The sequence below is a fragment of the Protopterus annectens genome, chromosome 13.part0, assembly GCF_019279795.1.
Source record: "Protopterus annectens isolate FY-2018-M chromosome 13.part0, PAN1.0, whole genome shotgun sequence".
Classification (NCBI taxonomy): Eukaryota; Metazoa; Chordata; order Ceratodontiformes; family Protopteridae; genus Protopterus; species Protopterus annectens.
This window is the reverse complement of record NC_056747.1, coordinates 1,177,524,225-1,177,546,917: the sequence shown is the minus strand read 5'-3', so window position 1 is coordinate 1,177,546,917 and position 22,693 is coordinate 1,177,524,225. Positions and strand designations below refer to the sequence as shown.

At 37.3% G+C, this 22,693-nt stretch overlaps 1 protein-coding gene across 1 annotated transcript in view; it reads right to left on the bottom strand.

The window, feature by feature from the left end:
* Positions 1-17,760, bottom strand: part of MEOX1 (mesenchyme homeobox 1) — an 88,580-nt gene extending 70,820 nt beyond the window's left edge. The window contains exon 1 of the mRNA XM_044055483.1: positions 16,924-17,760. Within this exon, the coding sequence (XP_043911418.1) occupies positions 16,924-17,374 (451 nt within the window). The 5' untranslated portion in view covers positions 17,375-17,760. The remainder of the gene's footprint in view (positions 1-16,923) is intronic.
* Positions 17,761-22,693: the final 4,933 nt, after the last annotated feature.

The following is a 22,693-nucleotide window of genomic DNA, read 5'->3' as shown; positions in this document are numbered from 1 at the left end:
TCTTTGGACATACACAGACAACTTAGATTCTACTTGGACAGAACCAAAGCTTTCAGGAAGACAGAGCAATTACTAGTGGCATATGCTGCAGGATCACAAGGAAAGCCTATCTCAAAGCAGACAATTTCTAAGTTGTTAGGCCACTGCATTTGTTTCTGCTACTTACACCATGGCAAGCCAGTGCCTAAGGGCATTAGGCCTCATTTCACCAGAGCTGCAGCCACCTCAGCAGCCTTTCTCAGGGGAGTAGCAACCAGAGACATTTTAGAGGAGGCTACCTGGAGTTCAGTGCACACCTTTACAAAGCATTATCATCTGCCACTCTACTCTAAATCCAGGGCAGGCTTTGCCACTGCACTTCTGCAGGGCCTCATAGCCATTCCTACTGCTGTCTAGTTCCATCCTCTCAACCACAGCTTTGGGACTCTACCCAAATGTAATGACTGCAACAGTGAAACATGAAGAACATAGTACAGTTGTATACACTTACCATAAATGTAGATGTTCGAGTGTATTCATTGTTGCAGTCCAGGTTACCCACCCGCCTTCCCCCTTTTATCTTTTGGATCTTATCTTTCCTTCTCTGATTTATACTACCTATGTGGTGTATTTGCTTATAGATGAAGGTAAAATGTATATTGGTGTATTTCTGAATATATATGTAAACTTTGGCTACCCTTTTTGGGGGCACCTGACATCTGAGGCAAGAAAAACTGAAGAAAATGGCGTTGGCTGCTTCTTTTATACCCCTGACGACCTCATGTCAAGGAAGGGGCGACAGCGGCCGATGCAGGACCCAAGACTTTGGAATTCAGGCTGGCTGAGGGCAACCTGCCAGCAGGATTACCCAAATGTAATGACTGCAACAGTGAATACACTCGAACATCTACATTTATGGTAAGTGTACACAACTGTACTTTTTGCCACCCAAGAAAATTATTTTCCTGTGCCCCTGTCAAGCAGAGCCACAGAAGTGATCCCTGGGGTGAATTTCCTATCTCCCATCCAATCATCAGGATTTTTATACGTTCATAGGTAGGTACTAGGCTATTGGTCCTAGGGCCTATAAACCAGCAATAAATACTATTTTATTGCTAAAAACTAGATAAACATAATTTTTTTGTAGGGAATAAACCCCCAAGAACTCCAACACCCCTGTAAACTATATATACCAACTCTGAGACCACACATCATGGGAGGGAAATATTCCCAATCCCACTGCACAATAACTTTGAACATCTCTTAAAAATATACATACATATCTCAGCCTTTCCCACACAAATAAAACACAACACTAAACCTACCTATAGGATGCTATCAACAGCCCTGAGTTTACTGACAGCAAATAACAACATATCCATTGTTGGCATTCACTCAATAACCACATTGCTGACAAAAACAACTAAATAGTTAATTGTAGATGGACCAGAGAGCAAATGACATCTAGACAACTCTTTTTATATTATGTTTATTGCACAGATCATAAATGCAACTGACCCTGTAAGGAATGACTTTACTGGCAGTGACAAAACAGAAGTACCTTGGGATTCTGACTAATTAAATCCTCAACCTTTCCCACACATATTTTATATATATGTCTGACAAAATCTTGCTTCAATACCTTTGCTGAACATCTCCAAAATATTTATACACAAATTTCACATATTTTATACTGTACGTTTCTGACAGCAGTCTTGCTGCTCCCTGAGTAGAAACAATTAAATGAAAATATAGTTTTCTGTCTGCATTTCCGTTATGAATTTCCAGCACTTCCTCTAAGATATGTGTGTGTGTGTGTGTGTGTGTGTGTGTGTGTGTGTGTGTGTGTGTGTGTGTGTGTGTGTGTGTGTGTGTGTGGTGTGTGTGTGTGTGTGTGTGTGTGTGTGTGTGTGTGTGTGTGTGTGTATATATATATATATATATATATATATATATATATATATATATTATATTATATTATATTATATATTGAGAGACAGCGTCAGACAGCTGTAGACACTATAATATTTGCATTTTCAAGCAAATTTGGCACTTTCTAGGAAAGGTCCATTTAGTACCTAGTGGCCTCAGATGATGTAGGAATAGCCCTAACAGTGAATATAGGAATTTGACGGGGTCAGAGTCAAAGAAATTAACAGCAGGTATGGCCAATGCTAGAGCTTTGCAGAAATCCCACAGACTCCTGTCATTAATTTTGAAACTTTGGAACATAGGAATACTTTTACCACAAAGCCTTTGACACTATACAATTTTTAAAAATGTCCATCAGCTATAATGGGAAATGTGGTCAAAACTATAGAAAGGTAGCAAATAATAACTGTAGTTAACAAAAAATCCATTAACAGTAAAACAAAGCAAATAAATATGTAAATCACGTATTTTCAAGTTGTGTGAGATACCGCTTTGAGGTCTGTAAATCCTGATATTGTTTCATTTCTTTTTATTTTTAGGAGAGTTGGTATGAAGGAATGTGGCATTTCTTTGCTGATGGAATAATATTTTATGGGAGTACAGAGTGATGAACTGGATGAGCTTTAAGATTAGAAGTACCCTAATACAGCTTGCCTTCCATATTACTGATGATTTGAGGTGGGACAGTAGCGCTCTAGCAACATTTTTCCTCTTTTTACAGAAAATATAAATTTGCTTTACCATAAATGTGTTATCATTTCTATATTGCAGTTGTGTGCCTCAACCTGACAGCTGTGCTTCTGTTTCATTATACTAAATTGCCGTATCCAGTTAAAATCTTGTTGGCTTTTCCCTAAAATGGGTATCTCTATGCAGAAAGGAACCCTGTGTAAGCAAAATGCACATAAATCACTAGATAATCATAGTTCAGGTGATTTTTACACACTGCTGTTGCTTTAAGTTCTTCAAATGCAGCCCAGTTTTCTAGAGATGCATTCATATCATACAGTTGTACGTGTACAAAATAAAATACATAACAGAATTTTGATTCTGTACGGAACTGGATTTATTAATTACTCATTAAAAACAATTATCGTGTTTGGAACTCATCAAAAAATATATATACCCTTTCTTAAGTATTACTGGCTTTCCAAGGTATGCTTTAATGGCAGAGAAATCACAAAAGTATCTTGGGATAATGTTTGACCGAACCCTTACCTTTTCCCGAAATATACAAACATATCACAACCACTGCCCTTAATCAACTAAGACTGGAATACAAATATACCATTTCCCCTTAAAGCATGATGTCACCTAGTAATACACATGATAATGCCAAGGTCTGTATAATATTTATTTCTATTTGCACTTTACGCTGCACAAAACACCCAGAGTTTTCACACAGTAGTAACTAAAGCCTGCAGGTACATACCCTTAGATGGCCTGAGGAATTGCCATTATAACATGCTGAAGAAAACTAATTCGCTACCAATAAAACACAAAGCAACTCTGCTTCTAAACGTCTTCACTTTTAAGTTATTCAATTATTACTCGCCATTAGCTGCAAAACTATTCCCTTCAACACAACTGAGAGAACACAACATTACTGGTAAAGCCCCATTTCACAAAATGTATAGGTGAAAAACATTTTCAAAAGTTGTACCAGCTGCCTGCAATTCATTACCGCAAAGCATGTATACTCAAGTCATTTCAATAAATTCAAAAAGGAGTTACTGAAATGCCTCCCTAATGAGACAGGTGTTCTTTCTTTGATATAGGCTGACCATAAAACCTAGAGCACCAGATATAAATACAGATGGGCCTAAATAATTGCAACATTTAAGCATCTGACTACAAACCTGTACGTACATTTGTATTGACTGTATTCTAGGAACATAAAACTTACTACTTCCTGTCTCTATACTCTTACACAGTTAATATCTACTTTCTATATTCCTACATGTTATACAAAGTTATTCCAAGTTCTAGATTGTTTTGCAATGATTTAACTGTTTAATACTACTTTCTCTCTATCTTTCTCTCGCTCTCTCGTTGTAGTATGGATAATTATTACACATTGTTCGATGTCAAACAAAGCTGTGACTGACTATATGGCCCAGGCTGTCGCTGAAAAGAGGTCAGTGGACCAGTCCAACAACACAGTTAAACCAGATAGATTAAATAATAATTAATAAAAGATGCTTCCTTTTGTATGGTCATGCCAGAGACATTATAGACATTATCTATAAGGTTACTTTTTCAATGCGGGAATACAGAGTGCTGAATAATGCAGCAGGTGGAAAGCAATCTTTAATAACGTAAACCTGACCAGTGACAGTTCCTGTTATTTCAGAAGTAACAAAGTATGCCCTGCCCCAAGAGGCAACCAGGCTTACAGCCTGGGATCTTTAAAGCTGTTGTAGTAAGTATCTGTATAACATTCAGAAGAGCAGGAAGCACATCAACTCGTTGCTCAAGTAACCCATAAAACTGGGCAAAAAAACTCATAGGTTCAGTAAATGTATCATATACTGGTTACAATGGTGAGAAATAGATACTTCAGAGAAACAGACACCTAAACAGATGTTCTGAGCATAAGGTCTTATTACAGGTAATGTCTGATACAATACAAAGTAACTGAGAATATTACCACCTTGAATAGCATGCGAATATGCAGCGCTTCTTCTTCTTCTGGCTTTTCCCGGTTAGGGGTCGCCACAGTGGATCACCTGTCCACTCATGATTGGCAGTGGCGTTTTACAGTGTCGAGTTGCCAGCCCGGCACCCAACCTTCTACAGAAGGCACACACATCCACGCACTCACATCTAGGGCCAATTTAGAGTTGTCCAATCGACCTACAGCATGTCTTTGGGATGTGGGAGGAAACCGGAGCACCCGGAGGAAACCCACGCAACCACAGGGAGGGCATGCAGACTCCACTCCGCACAGAAGGCACCCCAGCCGAGGATCAAACCGGAGAACCTCTTGCTGTGAGGCGGCAACGCTAACCACTGCACCACTGTGGCCGCCCTATATATACTAAATCTGAGAGTGCTGTGTCTCAAGAGAATTCCATTTCCTCTGAAGTATTGTGATCTTGGAGTTAGCAGGGTCATACGTCTCAACTGCTAATATTTTCGCTGAATGTCCAGAAATTTTGTTTCATATGTTTTGGTCTGTTCCTCATAAAATCACTAACTAATGACAAAGATTTGAGTTTCAGTACTCATATTTTTCAGAAGATTCATGCCAATACAAAACATGTTATTTCAGCAATTCAGCAGGTTTATAAGAGCAATATTTAAAAACTGTCCCTGATTTTGAGCCTTTGCCCCATCCCCCCATTATTTTTAGCTTTGTCCACATTTCTTCAGTAGAGGCTAGGTACATCCCGCACGATGAGGGTGCAGGAGGGAGAAAAGTACTGTTCGGCAATGCATTTGCCATTCTGCTGTATTTTTTCCCCTCACAATTCCAGGACTAGCAGTTACAAGTCTGCAGGCTACTAGTCACTTATAACGGTACTGAAGATTTTTACAGTATTACATATACATTCCAATATAAGGATCCATGAAACTGCTTTGCAAAAATATAGTGAAATAAGGCATGCATTGTAGCTCAAAATACAGGAACCACTTGCACAAAGACAACTGTACACATTTAAAGTTGATATTGATATTGTTAACTGTAGCAGCTCAGAAAATTGTGAACCATCGAAGTAAATGGGAACAAAGTAAGCCTGGGACATCAGTAGGTTCTATTAAAATCCATACACTCTCTTCAGAAACTTAGACCCCTTGAAGTCCATCATCGCTAAAGGAGGATTTCCTATCACAGCAGACTGAAAAAAAATGGTAATGAATACTGCTCACTGAGAAAAAAAACAAGTAAAGAAATGCAAAAACAATAATTCATATTTACAATTTAATAGTTTATAGAATTGCAATTTTTTTCTAAGCCAAAGCTAAATTACTAGGGTACAAGGCATCATTCTGTGATCTGCACAACTCATATATTAGGCAACTGCTCTGAGTTTGTTTCAAGTATAACAGCTGAGATGTTATATTTGCCAGACGTTTACAGGATATGGAGGTGGGTGGATTACTGGGAAAAAGAATATTATACCCACACAAAAATCTTAGTATTTAATGGAGGCAGCCAGGAGTAGACGGCAGAAATATGAGCCTCTAGACCGTATATGGAAGAACGGTCCCTCAAAGTCCCAAAGCATCCACAGCACTTTGTTTGAAAGAATCTTAAGTAGATCTTTTTTCACGTTCATATAATTATTGGAATGTCTATAATAATGCTCTTTTGTGGGTTCTAGCTATGTTTTAAAAGGGAAGACTGAAAGAAAAGTGAATGTGATGAGAAAGAGTCTACAAAAAAAGATTGTGTGAGCACACCTGCAACAGCAATTATTATTATATATAAAAAAGTGGTATGACATCAGTTACATTTAGCATGATGTCATTGGTATTTACATTGTTTTCCATTTCGCTGCATTTGTAAACAGAACATTTAAAATGAGGAATGAACAATTACATTCCAGTAAAACTGATTGCTCTGTAAACTGTACAGGAATAGGACTGTGAAAACTGTCACATTCCTATGTTTATTACAACCTCAGACTGTTAGGGGTTTTAAGAACTCCTTTTCTTTCGTTGTGTTACACGTCTGCATTTTGTCACCCTAACAAATGTCTTGAAGACAACACAGATGGTTAAAATATTTGCTAGTTAATTCACAGTACAGTACTGTTCCTTAACATTTGTAGGTGTACTGTTTTTTGCATAAATGATGAGTCTCACTTTATATGTCACTTTGCTAATACAGTTAAAGTTGGCTAAAAAGGGTATGATTTAGAACAGCATGCTTACACAATTAACAAAAAGAAAAAAAAATGAAATATCCCGCACTCTGTACTGAATGTATGACAAAATCCTGCTTCAATACCTTTGCTGAACATCTCCAAAATATTTATATACAAATGTCACATATTTTATACTGTACATTTCTGACAACACTCTGCAGCAAATTAAATGAAAATGTAGTTTTCTGTCTGCATTTCCTTTATGAATTTTCAGCACTTCCTCTACGATATTCTATAAACTGGTATACGACAGGCAAGCAAATTAAATTGCCCTGCTGGTCATTTGCTCTGTAAGTTTCTATATTTTAAAGCAATAAGTATATTTACATGCTGTAAACTATCATGTGACAAGTAATGTAAACAGCGAAGCTATTGTACTGTTCTTAAGAAAACCAACCTTGTCTCGAGGATGCTATGCTACAATTTAACATGAACCAAGGCCCAATGAGAAAGTAAGTAACAATGGATAAAAGAACAGTATTTTTAAATAGTACTGGATTTCATTGCTGAATGTATTGTTTGTCTAATAGAATTCTGAAGTTACACAATCTAACCTTTCTGATTCTAGGCAACATTTTACAAACAAAAATGGTTTCACTGAAGTTTCTACATTTAGAATGAATTACTGGTTTAGATTTTAACTATCTCCCAAAAGATTTACCAATATATTGAGTAAAGAACTAAAACTGAATCTAAATGGGCTAACTTGCTAGATACCTAGCTAGTGTGACTAGTGACGATCTAACTCATGCTGAAAAAGTGGAACTGCTGATGTGAATTTTATAATTTCACAAATTGTTCACAATCTGGTTGTAAATATACCTGTACTAACAACAATGGAAACAACTCTGAGTTCAAAAACTATAGGTTAGTAAAGGGTGTTATAAAAAAGGGTTTTCCATTTATGACTACAACCAAAAGCTGAATACAGGATACTCTGATTAGACAGGAAACAACTACAGCTTAAAAAATGCAACACATTTGGATCGTTATATAACGTATGATGAGAATTATTGAGGGTCAGTGTATGTGTACAATGTTTGCTATTTTGTTGAGTTTATATACACACACACACACACACACACACACACACACACACACACACACACACACACATGCACATAACCATTTTGCAATTGCTGATTTTAAGGCACAGTGGACTACAGCAGCTGTCATCCGAGGGTTTGGAAAATCACTGTAATGCAGAGATTTTATTTATTTATACATAGGGAGTGTTATTAAAATGCTTACCAAACTATTATACAATCATAAAATGAATGAACAAGTTCTGCAAACATAATGCTGCTACTGATTCTGTATACTGGTTAGAAATTTAGGATGTACCCCCCCCCCCCCCACCACCAAAAAAAAAAAACAAGCAAAATACTAAGAGCCTAAGAAAATGTCATATTTTGGAGTGCTTACCAGTCTATAATGTCTGAAAAGAAGACAGTTTGAAAAACTATTTTCTTGTATTATCTTGTCTTAACAGCTCTCACAGTCTTAGGCCATATTTCTTATATGTTTGGTGTTTTTTTTTTCTTTTATAAACAGTGGTTTATGCTCTGTAGTTGTTTTTTCCCTTTTTACTTAAAATCTTTGTGATAAAAGTGATAAAACCTCTTTTTTATAGTTGAATGTGCACTTGTATGCCACCATGTCTGACATACAGGTTTGTGTATAAAATGCAGAAACTGCAATCAATTTAAACATGCAATATAGCCACATTTGTAAAATTACACTTTTGCTTTCTTCTTAATTTTCTTAAAAAATAGAGTTACCTTCCATGAAGTGTTCAGGAATGACGACTTCTATCATTCCGCACTAGAATTTGGATCATTACATACACACACATCTGTCTTCTAATGGGATCCAGGATACACATGCATGATTTATTCATGAATCCCCCCTTAGCCAACTCCATGCTCACTTCAGGTTTGAGGAAGCAAAGAAAACAGCATTTAAAGACGTGCCTGGCATTTTGGGTTTCATAGTTTTTTTTACTGTATTATTATTTTTTCATGAGTCTTTTTTGAAACCAAATACACTGACTTGCACTCACAAGACTATAAATTGGAAAACACTTCGTTTGTGTCTTTCGGCTTTTCCCGGTTAAGGGTCGCCACAGCGGAACTCCGGTCCGCTAATGATTGGCAGTAGATTTTTACGTGCTGGCTTGCCGGGCCTAACGCACAACCTTCAACGAAGGAACGCGCATTCACGCATGTCGCAAACGAGCAACGTCTAACTGTCAGGCGACAACGCTACCGCAGCACCACCAACGCAGTATTGTATAAATTGGAAAACACTAAAAAACAATATTTTATGCATGATGGTGAGACCTTTTAACTCATTTGTGAGTGAGGGTAAGAGCCCTCCATAACCCCTACTAAATTATCAAACCACCTCTGATGTTGCAGTTGAGTGTAGGAACGGGAAATACTTGGGTTTTGACAAAACTCAGATATTTTCCTTTCACTTCTGTATTATGAATTCTAAACGAGAAACTGCTTTCTGAAATACAATGCTTGAAAATATATGATTCAAGAGTCTGTACTTCAATAAATACCTGTATCCCATACTAGGATCTTAACGTAACATTGGAAGCTGGTGGGGATATTTCTTAAAATCTACGAAGGGATAGTTCTACTGGGATATTTGTACAATCTGAATAAAAAGAAATTGCAACAGTCCTAAGAAAATACCATAGGTATACACCAAGTTCTAAGTGCCAATAAGAGATAGATTGCAGAAAAATAATTTTAGTGGAAAACACTGGGTGAGTAAAATTTGGTAGACTATAGAAACAAACAGCATGCAACAGGTCAGAATTTATAATGTGCAAACAGTCATAAGATAAATGTTGTTGTTGTCTTTTGGCTTTTCCCGGTTAGGGGTTGCCACAGCAGAACACCAGTCCTCTAATGATTGGCAGTAGATTTTCATGAATGCTGAGGTGCCAGCTCGACATTCAACGAAGGCAAGCCCATTTACGCATGTCTTTCGAATGCCCACCCAACCGCGGGGAGGACATGCAGACTCCACACAGAAGGCACTCCCCGCACTCCAGTCGAGAATCGAACAGGAGAACCTCTTGCTGTGAGGCAACAACACTACCACTGCACCACCATGGAATCTGAAATCAAAATCCAGTGCAACACATCAGAAAATAACTAAAATGGAGGGGGGCTCTATGTTTGCAGTGACAGATGAGAGAGAAGCACATAGAAGTAGCTCAGGACAAGGTCTAACACAAGTGCTTGTGTGCTGGATACTTAGAAAGAAAGCAAAATGAAATGCAAGAGTGGAAGAAAATGGCAGATAGCAAACAGTAAAAAGGTAAAAAAAAATACTAAGTAGAGATGAAACAGTTGTGTAAAGGAAGACGCAAGATAAATGTAATATTTTTGTAAAAAATACTGCACTATAAATTATTGTCTAACATTTTTAAGTATCGCAAATCCATGGTCTCTACTTCTGATATAAGGTTATTCTTAACTTTTTTATCAAACCTTTAAAAGTTAAAATAAAGGGTTGCATGATGAGTTCTCTACAGCACTATGAAAAGCACATTATTGTGAATGTTAATAGACATAACTGTATGACAGATCATGTTTAAGTTGACAAATGAAGGGAACGTTCTTTTCTGAAATATAGTCATACAAGAATTTTATGTGGGTGGTAAAAGCGATATTATTAAAAAGTTAAAAAGAGCACAGATATCCTTAAGTCAGTCAGGATGGGAAATAGGAAATTCACCCCGGGGATCACCTCTGTGGCTCTACTCGACAGGGGCACAGGAAAATAATTTTCTTGGGTGGCAAAAGCCAGGGTACCTTTTTGGCTGGGCTTCTATAGTCCCCAGGGCTGATAGCCTAGTACCTACCTATGAACCTATATCCAATGCACTTCCAGGACAGGGAATGTATCTCTCCTGTATAGAAACTCCTCAAGAGCTCTTCTTCAATATAATATACCCATTTGCAAAATTATACATTAAGTGATGTGCACAACCTACTTGGTCAATGAAGGAAGGGACAACTGCGCACTTTGCTTGCTACTGGACATAAATTATATAAATATATAACATCTAACTATAAGGAATATGTGGCAAGCAAGTGATTATTATTTCTTTGTTAAGTTGTGAACTGCAGCAGCAAACCTGGAAAACATGGCACTTAAATGTCTTTTTATGATAATTTCTAAATAACCGAATATCAGTCAGATAATTAGTGTGATCACACAGTATTGTTTATTTATCTGATCATTATCTTATAACTGCTTTATCCAGTTCAGGGATGTGAATGAGATAGATACTATGCTGGAATTCAGTGGGCCCAAGACAGAGAAACTAATCCTCAGCAGGATGCCAGTATAATTACAGGGTCTATATTATCATACTGCATGCTCAGAAGAACGAACAATAGATAATCGACCCCATGTAAGAGAAAGCTTACAAAGTCAAAACTTCAGAATTGCGATTATTTTCCAATGGAAAAGAATCACTGTTCCGAAAAAAAAAAAAAAATAACAGTAAAACATTACTTAATGTGGGGGTGCTTTGCCCCCACGCCCCCCATGCCCCCCTACTTAATATACCAACTCCAAGATCGCACTACAGTGCCGAAAAGGCAAAGTAGTGAAAGCGGCCAAACTAATTCTTTTCCAGGGAAAGAATTCACTAAACAGCCGTTTCGCTGTTTTGGCTTTTCGCACATTACTGTTCGACGCGTCTGCGACAGCGTAATAGGGAACCTAATTATATTATACTTTTGGTTATTAAACTTAACATACTTTTTCTAATCTCCTAACCACACTACTGGTAAAGAATGACTTGTACCCACCTATGATATATATACATAGCAAATAATCTTTTATTTTTCTAATGATCTCTTTTTCCTGATCACTGCTTTCAGTGTTGTATAATTTAATAGGTACAGCTACTTTATGTCTATGTATTTAACTATCAGTTTACAACCTTTTAAATTTGTAGCTCTATTTTAAAGGTGATACATCAAACACAGAACGAATTTACAACAGACAAGACTAAAGTCACACAAAATGATAGACAATGATGCTACATTAGAAATTTATGTAAATGATCCTGGCAGAAATATTCTGTGATATTCACTATAGATCAATGTATGTGAAAATTAAGCTACTCCTGAAATCCACTGTGTAGTGTGTATGTGTGTGTGTGTGTGTGTGTGTGTGTGTGTGTGTGCATATGCAGATACACATACACGGTAATGATTAGTTGTAGTGGATAGATATTAACTATAAGGGAAGTGTTGGAACTAAAAGAGAAAGACTGAGGGAATACTTAAACTATGACATGATAAAACCTGTATATAGACAAAGTGAGAATAAGCATAGGAATGGAGTCTGTAAAACTGGTTCAAGTGCATTAAAAAATATGAAGTGGGCAGTGGGTTCTGGATGAGAGGACTGCTATATGTCAAGAGAGGATGAGAGTATAGCTTAAATGAAGAAAGAGGTAGCAGAAATTGAATCATCAACAGGAAAGATAAAATGCTAAATGGTTAATATGAGCTGAAAGCGTCTAAAGGATAGTAAGCCAAATAAAGAGGTAATGTAGAATAAGAATAGATTTCCCTTGGAACGTGAGTAAATGAGAACAGGATAGTCATGAAAGGATGAGTTGTAAAGAACAAACTAAAATGGCCTAGAGTTTGTCTGTTTAGGGGACAGGTGATAACTTATCACATGAAACCAAGTTTTGATATTAAAAGAACAACGTCTCAGTATTTCTTTTTAAAGGCATTCTATGAATGAAATGAGGCAAAGAACAATATCTCTGACTGCTAAACCGTGCTTGTATCATCTAAGTATTTAGGACCTATTCAGTAAGAAACAGCAGCAGTGAAAACAGTGTGTCAAGGTTTTGAAACAAATTAGAAATTGTACATCATTAGAACAGGTACGGATGGAAACCATAATCACAGAGACCAGTACAACCACGTTAGTCCAGGAGTGGGCAGAAGGAACTTGTACATCTAGTCAACTAACTGACATACCACAGGTGCTCACATATTGTAGTTTTGAAACAGTTTGTAGTGAGTCATCAAAAAGACCTTCTTAGAAATATGGTAATGCAATACTATGACCTACTTAAATTTATCACTCGATATCTGGCATCACAAATGAGGTACAGGAACCGCAAATTAGAGTACTGTTGCATACATTCAGACAGCTGCTGGAATAAGAGAACTGTAATATATATCTTCAGCAAAAGGACATTTTTACAGCTTTATATCATATTTATTTATTTATTTATTTACTTATTCATTTATTTTTGCAAAAGTACATTTTATTGGATGCACTTGCAAAACTTCAATAAGAGAAATATTAAACAGTATCTTACTGCAAAATGATTATGTTAAAAACATGTAATGCATAGCATTGCTTTGTCATAACATACCATTTGTTAATCATACCATGAGCAGCCTTACGTATTTATTTTGTGGTTTTAATTCATACCCTTCTGTTGCAAAGAAACACACTTTCATGCTTAACAGAAGGAGATTCTGCAGTAAAATCAGAAACAGTAGAAACATCTGTGTTAATTCTGTCCAGAAAACACTCAAATTTCAACCTACATAATTTTCAAGAAAACAGATCCACATCAGCCCTAAAATATCCCCCTCTCAAAGCACTATGCCACCAAATATAGAGTTTTATGCTTAATGATCAAGAAAAAAAAAACACTACATGGACACATACGCGCACACATTTATGTGTCGTATGAGACAATAAAGCTAAGAAATAGCAGGCAAATTCTCTCTGCAAGTGACAGCCAGTCTGTCTTGACTTACAAAAGATAAATGAGAACAGATTGCTGATGTCAGGAATGCACTCCTAGTGATTAACTCTGTGCAAAATGTGAAATAAAATAGCCTGTACAAGCAATTAGGTTCATACCATGTTGGCTCAGTCATCATCAAGTTGGTGGTTCCTCACTTCTAATGTTTTCCATTCCTCCTGTGGTGTCTAGTATGAGATCTTTACTCTGTATGAATATTTAAATCTGTTTAGCTGATATCATCAGTCAGATAGCAATAAGTACTATGTTTTTCTGGCCCCTCACACTGAGGTAAGCCCTTTAAGATCAGATCCATCTGTGCTAAGGTGTTGAATAAAAGCACTAGAGTGCATTTCTGAAAGCTTTATATTTGGAATCAAGTCATCAAATGCTTAGCAATGGAGACTTGTTTTGGTATGCATATGTTGCTAGGTACATTGTTCAAACCCTCAAGGTAAGTTACTAAACTGTTGTTGAGGACGGGGGCTTATAGCTAGAAAAGAAGTCTGTTGTTGTCCCTTGAGTATTGATGGAAAACAAAGATCATATTATAAAGCTGATTGGAGGCACCTTGTAACTTTTGCCACATTGCCTACTAGCTGCATAGCAAAGACCTTGGAGAAAAATCTTCTTGAAGTATTCTCCATCCCTGTAACCCCCACTCCCACACAAAACCTGAAGCATTCCCCATCCTTTTAACCCCCACTCCCACACAAATCCTGAAGCATTCCCCATTCCTGTAACCCACTCCCACATAAAACCTGAAGCATTCCCCATCCCTGTAACCCCCACTCCCACACAAAAACTGAAGCATTCCCCATCCCTGTAACCCCCACTCCCACACAAAACCTGAAGCATTCCCCATCCCTGGAACCCCCACTCCCACACAAAACCTGAAGCATTCCCCATCCTTTTAACCCCCACTCCCACACAAATCCTGAAGCATTCCCCATTCCTGTAACCCACTCCCACATAAAACCTGAAGCATTCCCCATCCCTGTAACCCCTACTCCCACACAAAAACTGAAGCATTCCCCATCCCTGTAACCCCCACTCCCACACAACTCCCAAAGCATTCCCCATCCCTGGAATCCCCACTCCCACACAAAACCTGAAGCATTCCCCATCCCTGGAACCCCCACTCCCACACAAAACCTGAAGCATTTCCCATTCCTGTAACCCCCACTCCCACACAAAACCTGAAGCATTTCCCATTCCTGTAACCCCCACTCCCACACAAAACCTGAAGCATTTCCCATCCCTGTAACCCCCAGGCCCCACTCCCACACAAAACCTGAAGCATTCCCCATCCCGGTAACCCCCACTTCCATCACTATGGATTGCTTCACATATGTCATTTGGATTGCAAGGTAGTTTAAGTAGATCCATGTTCTGGTATAAAAACAGCACATATCGCTAAGCTATTCTCTCATGTAGTCTGTCCTGATCTGATTTATAGCTGTTTGTCCGCTCAGTCACTGTGGTTTGAAACATTGTAGATATTGTTAGGGAAATTCCTAGAAGAGTTGGAAGAAATGTAGGTTTGTGTAACAGAAGCCTTACATCCCCCTTACATGTTGAGTGTTCCTCTTATAGAAAAAGGATCAGTTCAGTGGTGCAGCCACACACACACACACACACACACACACACACACACACACACACACACACACACACACTCACACACTCACACACACACACACAAACAGGCGCGCACGCACACACAAACAGGCATACATACACACACACACACACACACACGTGCAAACACAACATTCATGCACTCATAACAACTTCTTTATAAATTTGATGCTTTTACAGTAAAAATGTGAAATAAACATAAAAAATCTGTAGCATAAAATAATTGTTTGACTTTTAAGATTCATTTTTCGCTTGACTATTTCTGCTTTAAGAAAATGATCAGATTATTTAGAACAGAATGATAGAGCTATAGAAGTGATCCAGTCCATGTAGATGGGAATACAAGTTCTGGGGACTGTGCTATAAGTTCTTAAATATCCTAAGATTTAATGACATTGTGTATGTGTATTCCAAAAAGTGAAAACAGAGCTAGGATGGAAGTATTTATACCTTTAGAAGATCAGTTCAACAGACAAAAGCATATATTTAAATGTAAAATTGTTATAGAAGAAGAAGGCAACATCTGAGTGAAGCTACCTAAAAGAGAGCTAAGAGGTATTGTGAAAAAGCATTGTTTTGCACAGAAAGTAATGGACGATTGAAGCAGTCTTCCTGAGGAAGCTACCAAACTAAAAACAGAAAGTGACCTGAAAGTTCATTCAGAAAGGTAAACATGGTTTGGAGAGAAAGGAAAGAAAATATTACACTAAATACTAAAGATAACAAATATTTTACATAAAACATGCTCTTACAGACTGACACAAATTCCATGCAGGGTTGTCATTGTTTTGACAATCCACATGGGGAAGGCAACACCTGCAGCCAATACAGGTTTGTTTCATTTTATTATTACGATTAAGATTCAGTTACAGAATCGTAATGGTGTTACTGTTTGATATCACTTGAATCTGTTTCAGCTGTAATTATCATGTTCTGCAACGGTGTGATGGATGTCAGGAAACATACACATATTTTTTTGTTGTTTTTGCTTCCAAAGTACCCTCACCCCACAGGATACAACCACTCTAATTAGGCTTGAATGCAAAAATCAGGATGGTGGCAACCCTAATCTTATGGTTTTGATTAAATCTGTGAATCCCTTACTTCCCAAAAAAGTAAGGTGCTTGAATTCATGTTCCAGAACTGAAACTGCAATGCAGCATTGGGATTTGGGATGTCTGTACCCACTAGGGTGTCATTCTATAGATGGGACATTAAAGTTAAGTTTCATATTTCTACATTAGTGGTAGTTTAGGTGGATGTTATATAGCCACTGGCACTTATTAAACAAGTATGGGATGTATCTATTTATTCATTCGTTAATCAAATAAACCCACTAGGTCCAGTTGCCTCTTTTCATGGGCACCCCTGAAGTACTGTCTGTCTAGTTGCTTAGTCCAAGTGGTAACTGAGGTTTTGAAAAAGACAACAGGAAAAATCTCATTAGCAGCTCACAACCTTAATTATCTGTGCTAAACTGTCATAATTTTACTGGTCTGATGGCCAATTTTTATCAGTCTGAATAAATATCACCTCTGATCTCTTGAGGTCTTCCCTGAAAATAAGTTTTATGCCTAGTGGAAGTAACCTGATCAACAACATTGGAGTAAGTAAATAAATAAACAAATTACATTACTTTTAAGTGGTCACTGGTAATAAGAAAAAGGTACATACCTGAAGTCTCCTTTTTCCTCTTTCCTGCTTTCTTTGTATTTTCTGAAGTCGTATTTGGCTGCATCATGTAGTTTTCTGTCAGACATCCAACAGCATCCATCAGGATGGTACCATTGGGCTCCAACTCTGTTGAGTTAGAGGGCAAACAGGATGTCTGTCGGCCCCTGGCTTCCGCAGCAGAGAAGTGCCAGTCAGAGTGCTGAAAAGCAGGGTGCTGCTCTGTGTACATCTGTTCCTCTCGGGGATAGCTATGAGGGGCAGCAGCAAGACATGATGCAGAGAAGTCAGGATATGTGGCAAAGTCTGGTCTGGGGTGAAAAGTAAAAGGAGGTGGAGGTTGGTAATGGTGCAGTCCTGGGCCACCAATATCCGCATGAGGGTTGCGCATACAGCCCCAGAGGGCAGTAGATGGGTGGTTACTTTTCATGCAACTGCTCGCTGGATGATCCATTAGTGACCACTGCAGCTGCTGTATCCCCCGTCTGAAAGTTCACAAAGTCCCTGTTCTTTAAGGTTCTGCAGCTGGTATTAGTAAAAAAATAAATAAATAAATGTTTCGCAGGAAAGTAAACTGCTTAAGCATGTAAATTTCTTATCTAAAATAAAAAAAAAAAATCTGCCAGATAAAAATATATATCCAAGTGCTTTGTTTCTGCAGTATGAAAAACACTGCTCAACTTATTAAAACAACATTTCTTTCCTTCTTCAGTCCTTGAACCGCAATCTGCAACCACTTTTGTTTTCAAGTACAAGCAGCTTCCAGCTGGAATAGTGTTTTCAGTATCTTTCCATTTGGTGTGAAACTGTCCCCTTGATGAAGAATGCGATTAGTTGATTTTAACTGAGTTAGTCACCTTTTTAAGTACTTTGGTGGGAAAGACTGACACAAGTTTATGGAGTGTAATGTGAGAGAGAAGGTGGGGGTGTGGGTTTGGGAGGGGTCATTCACCAGAAGGAGGCCTCTAACCAAAGCAAACTTAGGCGGACTATTAATCTTCAGAAACTTTAGATGCACATCTAATGGGATTTGCAGATGCTGACGTTTAAAGAAACATCATCTGTAAAGAAATATACATACGGATGCATATGTGCATTTTGTATCACACAATCACACATTGCTTTTGTAGTGTATGTTTATAAAATATACAGTAACTAGAAAATGCTGCCTCAAAATAAGTATTTATGTTATCTTACCCTACAGGCATTTATTGTCAGAACAAAATGACTTTTCAGGTCATACTAAAAATTATTTACTGACATGCTGGCACATTCTCAGAAGTATGTGCACATGTTTAGAGAAACACAATTTGTATATCTGTGAATTATGTTGGGGGAATCATTCAAGGTGTTTTCCAATAGTATATGTAAGCTCATGTTTGTTAAATGAGCAGAATAGAAAGAATCAGTCAAGCAAGAAAAAAAAAGATAATAATATATTAAAAAAATGCTATCTAAGATTACAAACTTATCTTTCTACACCAAACGGTTCAATGATGTATCACATATAGTATGCATTTTAGCATGTGTTTGTGTTCCCAGTCCTGGCAAGAAATTAATTATTTTGTGTAAAGTTTTACTTTTATTCCATTCTAAATCTAAGGAACTTAAGAAATATTCAGAATTAGCTGGCTCTTTACATTGGTAAGTTTGTAATACAGATGTTTTAAATTTATCTCACTTTGTATATAAGGAACTATGCATAAAAAGCACCCTGTAACACACTATAATTTTCAACATGGTTTACATATAATGGGCAGAAACAAGAAAGTTATTCCAGGTTTTACTTCACAATAAATGGGCATATCTGGTTGTCCTTGTATCATTTAAATCAGCATTTTAGAGTGTCATATTATGTTAATTATAAATCTAATTACTGTATAATACTGTTAATGGAGAATTTTCTCCCTGGTACTTCACTGAAAAAGGTTTACATGTCAAGTCAGACTTTTCCAATAAACAAATACAAATAAATAATAAATAAACAAATATCTGCTGGTGTCAAATGTTTAGTTGCAGTGTGACAGAATGCATAACCACCATAGATGATTTAACAATTGTGTTTATACATCATACTTATTTCTATCATCTGCAAGAAAAGAAAGGGGATATCTACCCCACCCAGATGGTGCATTATTTGCCATGGTTGCCTCTCATTTCCAGGGTTCATTCCTGCCCTCTGGCTGCTGAACAGGTATATTTTGCATGTGCTTTTTATGTTCAAATGGGTTTCCACAAGGTACTCTGATTTCCACCCAAAGAAAAACTAGATATGCTGACTGGAACCCTTAAAACTTTATTGTAGAGCTTTCACACTCAGTTAAATCTGTAAAGGAAACTTGTTGTTGGTGGTATTTACTAATTTAAAATGAATAAAAATAAATAAATAGGAGTTATTTGTTTGTCTGCATGTGTTGATAAGTACTATTTATGACCATTCAGTCTCATGACATGAAAATACATCTGAGATCTCTTGACTGCTGTTGCAATGTCATCTGTAGAAAAGTACCCACACATTAAACCCCAAGAGATGTCTTCCCTTTTCTCTCACAAATAAAGGGAAAGAGGAAAACACTGTAAAAAGAAAATTATGGCTAAGTAATAGAATGAGTTAAAGCACAGAACTGAAAATTGGTGATTGTGGGTTTACCCACTTTCTGATCTTAGATAACACTCTCTTAAGGAACCCTGCTCTACAGTACACATACCATATTCAAAGTTACATTAACATTTGGTCATTGGTCTCCTCTTCTGTTGTGTTAGTAGACTAGGTTCTAGACTTCTCTAGGTTTACTTTGAACTTGGATACTGGAAAAGTGAGCCTGTCTGGGGAAAATGCAGACTGAGTACCCTAAAACAGAATAGCCTTATTGGGTCTAGGGTAAAAGTGTATTTCAGAATAAACAAGGCTACAGCTGGGACTCATTTACAGCTCCACTTATCTCCAAAACTTAGGTTACAGATTTTTCAAAAATGTATGTGAAGACTGTGATTTTCTTGAAAGGGGAGTTTTCAACCATTGTGATTTTGCTGAAATACATTTTAGTGGAATCATACAACTTTGTGCCTCTTGGCTGCCATCTAGAGAACGAAAGCAGCATAGCAGCTATTACTGTGTATACTATTCAATGGTGGGAAATAAAGCATGTATTGCCTGGATGCCCTAAATGCCCTATCTGTGATTCAGGAGATGTAGAAAGAGAAGAAATATCGTGCGACAGGATGGCACTGCTGCATGTATGTAACCCACTGACATGGTAGCTGATAGGATAAATACAACTAGCACTAGTAGAAATATAACTGGTCTTGGAAAAGCAGAACACCATCTCAGCATGCCTGAATTTTAAAGTTTAACCACTGGACATGATAAGTTATGTTAAGGAATGCGAAACCTTCTATTTTAAAATTGCTTGTACTTGTGTTGCTGCTTGTTTCTGTTGACATGCTTTTAATATAACTGTCGGCAGTTTATTTGCATTTTGCATACACAGCATGCTTCTACACTTCATTTGAAACTATTCCAAGGCATAGTTTGCACTTTTCTGTTAGCAACGTTGGGAAACACTGGAAGAGGAAATACACACACACAGCTATACAGAGGACCCAACCAGGAAGATCACATAAAATAAAGAAATGCATGCAGAAAATGTTACTGTGGGTAGCTTATAACTGGGTATCTTGTATGCTACATAAAATTGGATTATCAGATTTACATCAGGTATACTCTCAGTCATGACATAAACACTGACAGTGTTATACATATTTATTTCTGCATTGTTGGCTGGTTGGGTGGACCTTTTTTACCCATGACCCAGGTGTACATGCACAGTTACAGAAATACATCAGAAAAACAGTCATTCACTTACACAAATGAGAATATTTCAGATACAGAAAATTGCAGGTGTAAAAAGCAGTTGCTAATGAAATAACTAAGTCAGTTCACTTATCTTCTGTATCATACTATATTATAATGATTTATTACATTTATTATTCACTACAAAGACATGCCTCTGGAACATTTCTCCCCGGGCCTCTGATGAAAATTGGCTTGTTCCAAGTTGGATTTCCCAGTAAAAAATGCTGCATAAATAAATAGTAAAATAAATAAAATAATATTGTACAGAGATTGGAATTTTGTTTTTTTTTGTTTTTTTGGAATTTTATTTTTTGGTTCCTCCTCTTTTTCATTCCTTCTAGCTAACCCCAGAGCCACTGTAGATCACCAGGTATACCAGCCTCTCCTACAGCATCTCCCAAACTATCACCATTCTAAGGCTGAGGTCACTGCAGAACCTAAGGGGTGTCTTGGGGGATTGTGCCATTGATTGCGTTCACTGCTTTTTTTTTTTTGATTGATTACCTACCCCCTGGTTCCCCCTCTCTGCATTCACCTGTTTACATCTGACGGCTACTCCCCTCTATGAACCATACCTCCTCACATGGAACACTTAAACAAATCCCATTCTGGGATGGGTTTTCCAATACCTACCTGCCAGCACCTCAAATGTCCAAGACACTAGCTGAACCTGGGTCACCTAAAACGTAGTTAGGGCTTTGTCCTTTTAGGCCATGGCACTGACCTAGAGCCAGCATTGTTAATATTTTGTAATGCAAAATAACACAACTAGTTGCATATTTACAGAAAAATAATTTCCCCTTTGGTGGGGGATCCATGGAAGGTACTGCATCCTTAAGCCTACAAAAGGGGTTAAAAAGGAACACTTGATAAAAAGATGAGAAGGGATGAGGATTAGGTCTTATCAAGAAAACATATACAAGCTAAGTTGTTTTAAAATGTTCTACTAATTTTTTTTCTTGAAAGGGTAATATTCGATTATCTCTCTGAATTCTCTGGGAAGGTGATTCCATTTACCAGGGATAATTATGAAGATGCTTTTTTCTTCAGATGAGGGTCTGAAAGGGGGTTTGATTAGTGTTAATGCACCATTTTTGTGAATTCTGAGAGCATTTGGGGAGGACAAAATTTATTATAGTTTGCTTTCACAGCAGGTGAGTAATAAGTCCCTCGTGACACCACTTAACTTTGTTTGTAGTGCACACACATGGCCATGAAATTATTGATTTATACTAATCATTTCAGCCCATGAATGAGTGACACAGAATACTAAAACTAAGCCTGTTCAATGGGAGTACTACTCAATACAAAAAATGTGGGGGGAAGCACCCCAAAACCGGTAGAGATTTTAAATGTTGCTCTTATAAACTTAGAAAGTTGCTAAAATAACAGGATTTGTGTTAAAATGTGTTTTCTGAAGGGTATAAAGTCTGAAATCCAAATGTATGTCATTATTTAACTACTTCAGTCCTCAGTGATTTGCCAGAAAAACACAAATATTATGAGAAAAAGACCAACTATATGAGGCAAAAATCTGAACACTCTGAGAAGCTCTGGACAGTTGAGAGTTAATGGCTGATATGAAATACATAAAATCTAAATCTAGTCATGGGTGATTCAGGATAATGCTAATCTAGACCCCATCCTTGAGTGATGCAAGATGCTAATAATCTAAACTCATCCATGGGGTCTATATGACATTTTTAATCTAATCCTACCCATGAGTGATAGAAGATACGTATAATCTAAAACCATCCATGGGCTCTGCATGACACATGTAATCTAAGGCCACCCATGGGTGACCGAAGATACTTATAATCTAAGCCCACCCAAATTTAATTGGTAAAATCTCTATTTGATAAAGCTGAACTATTAAGGGTCTAGCCTAATGATATATTTTTAAATATCTTTATTAAA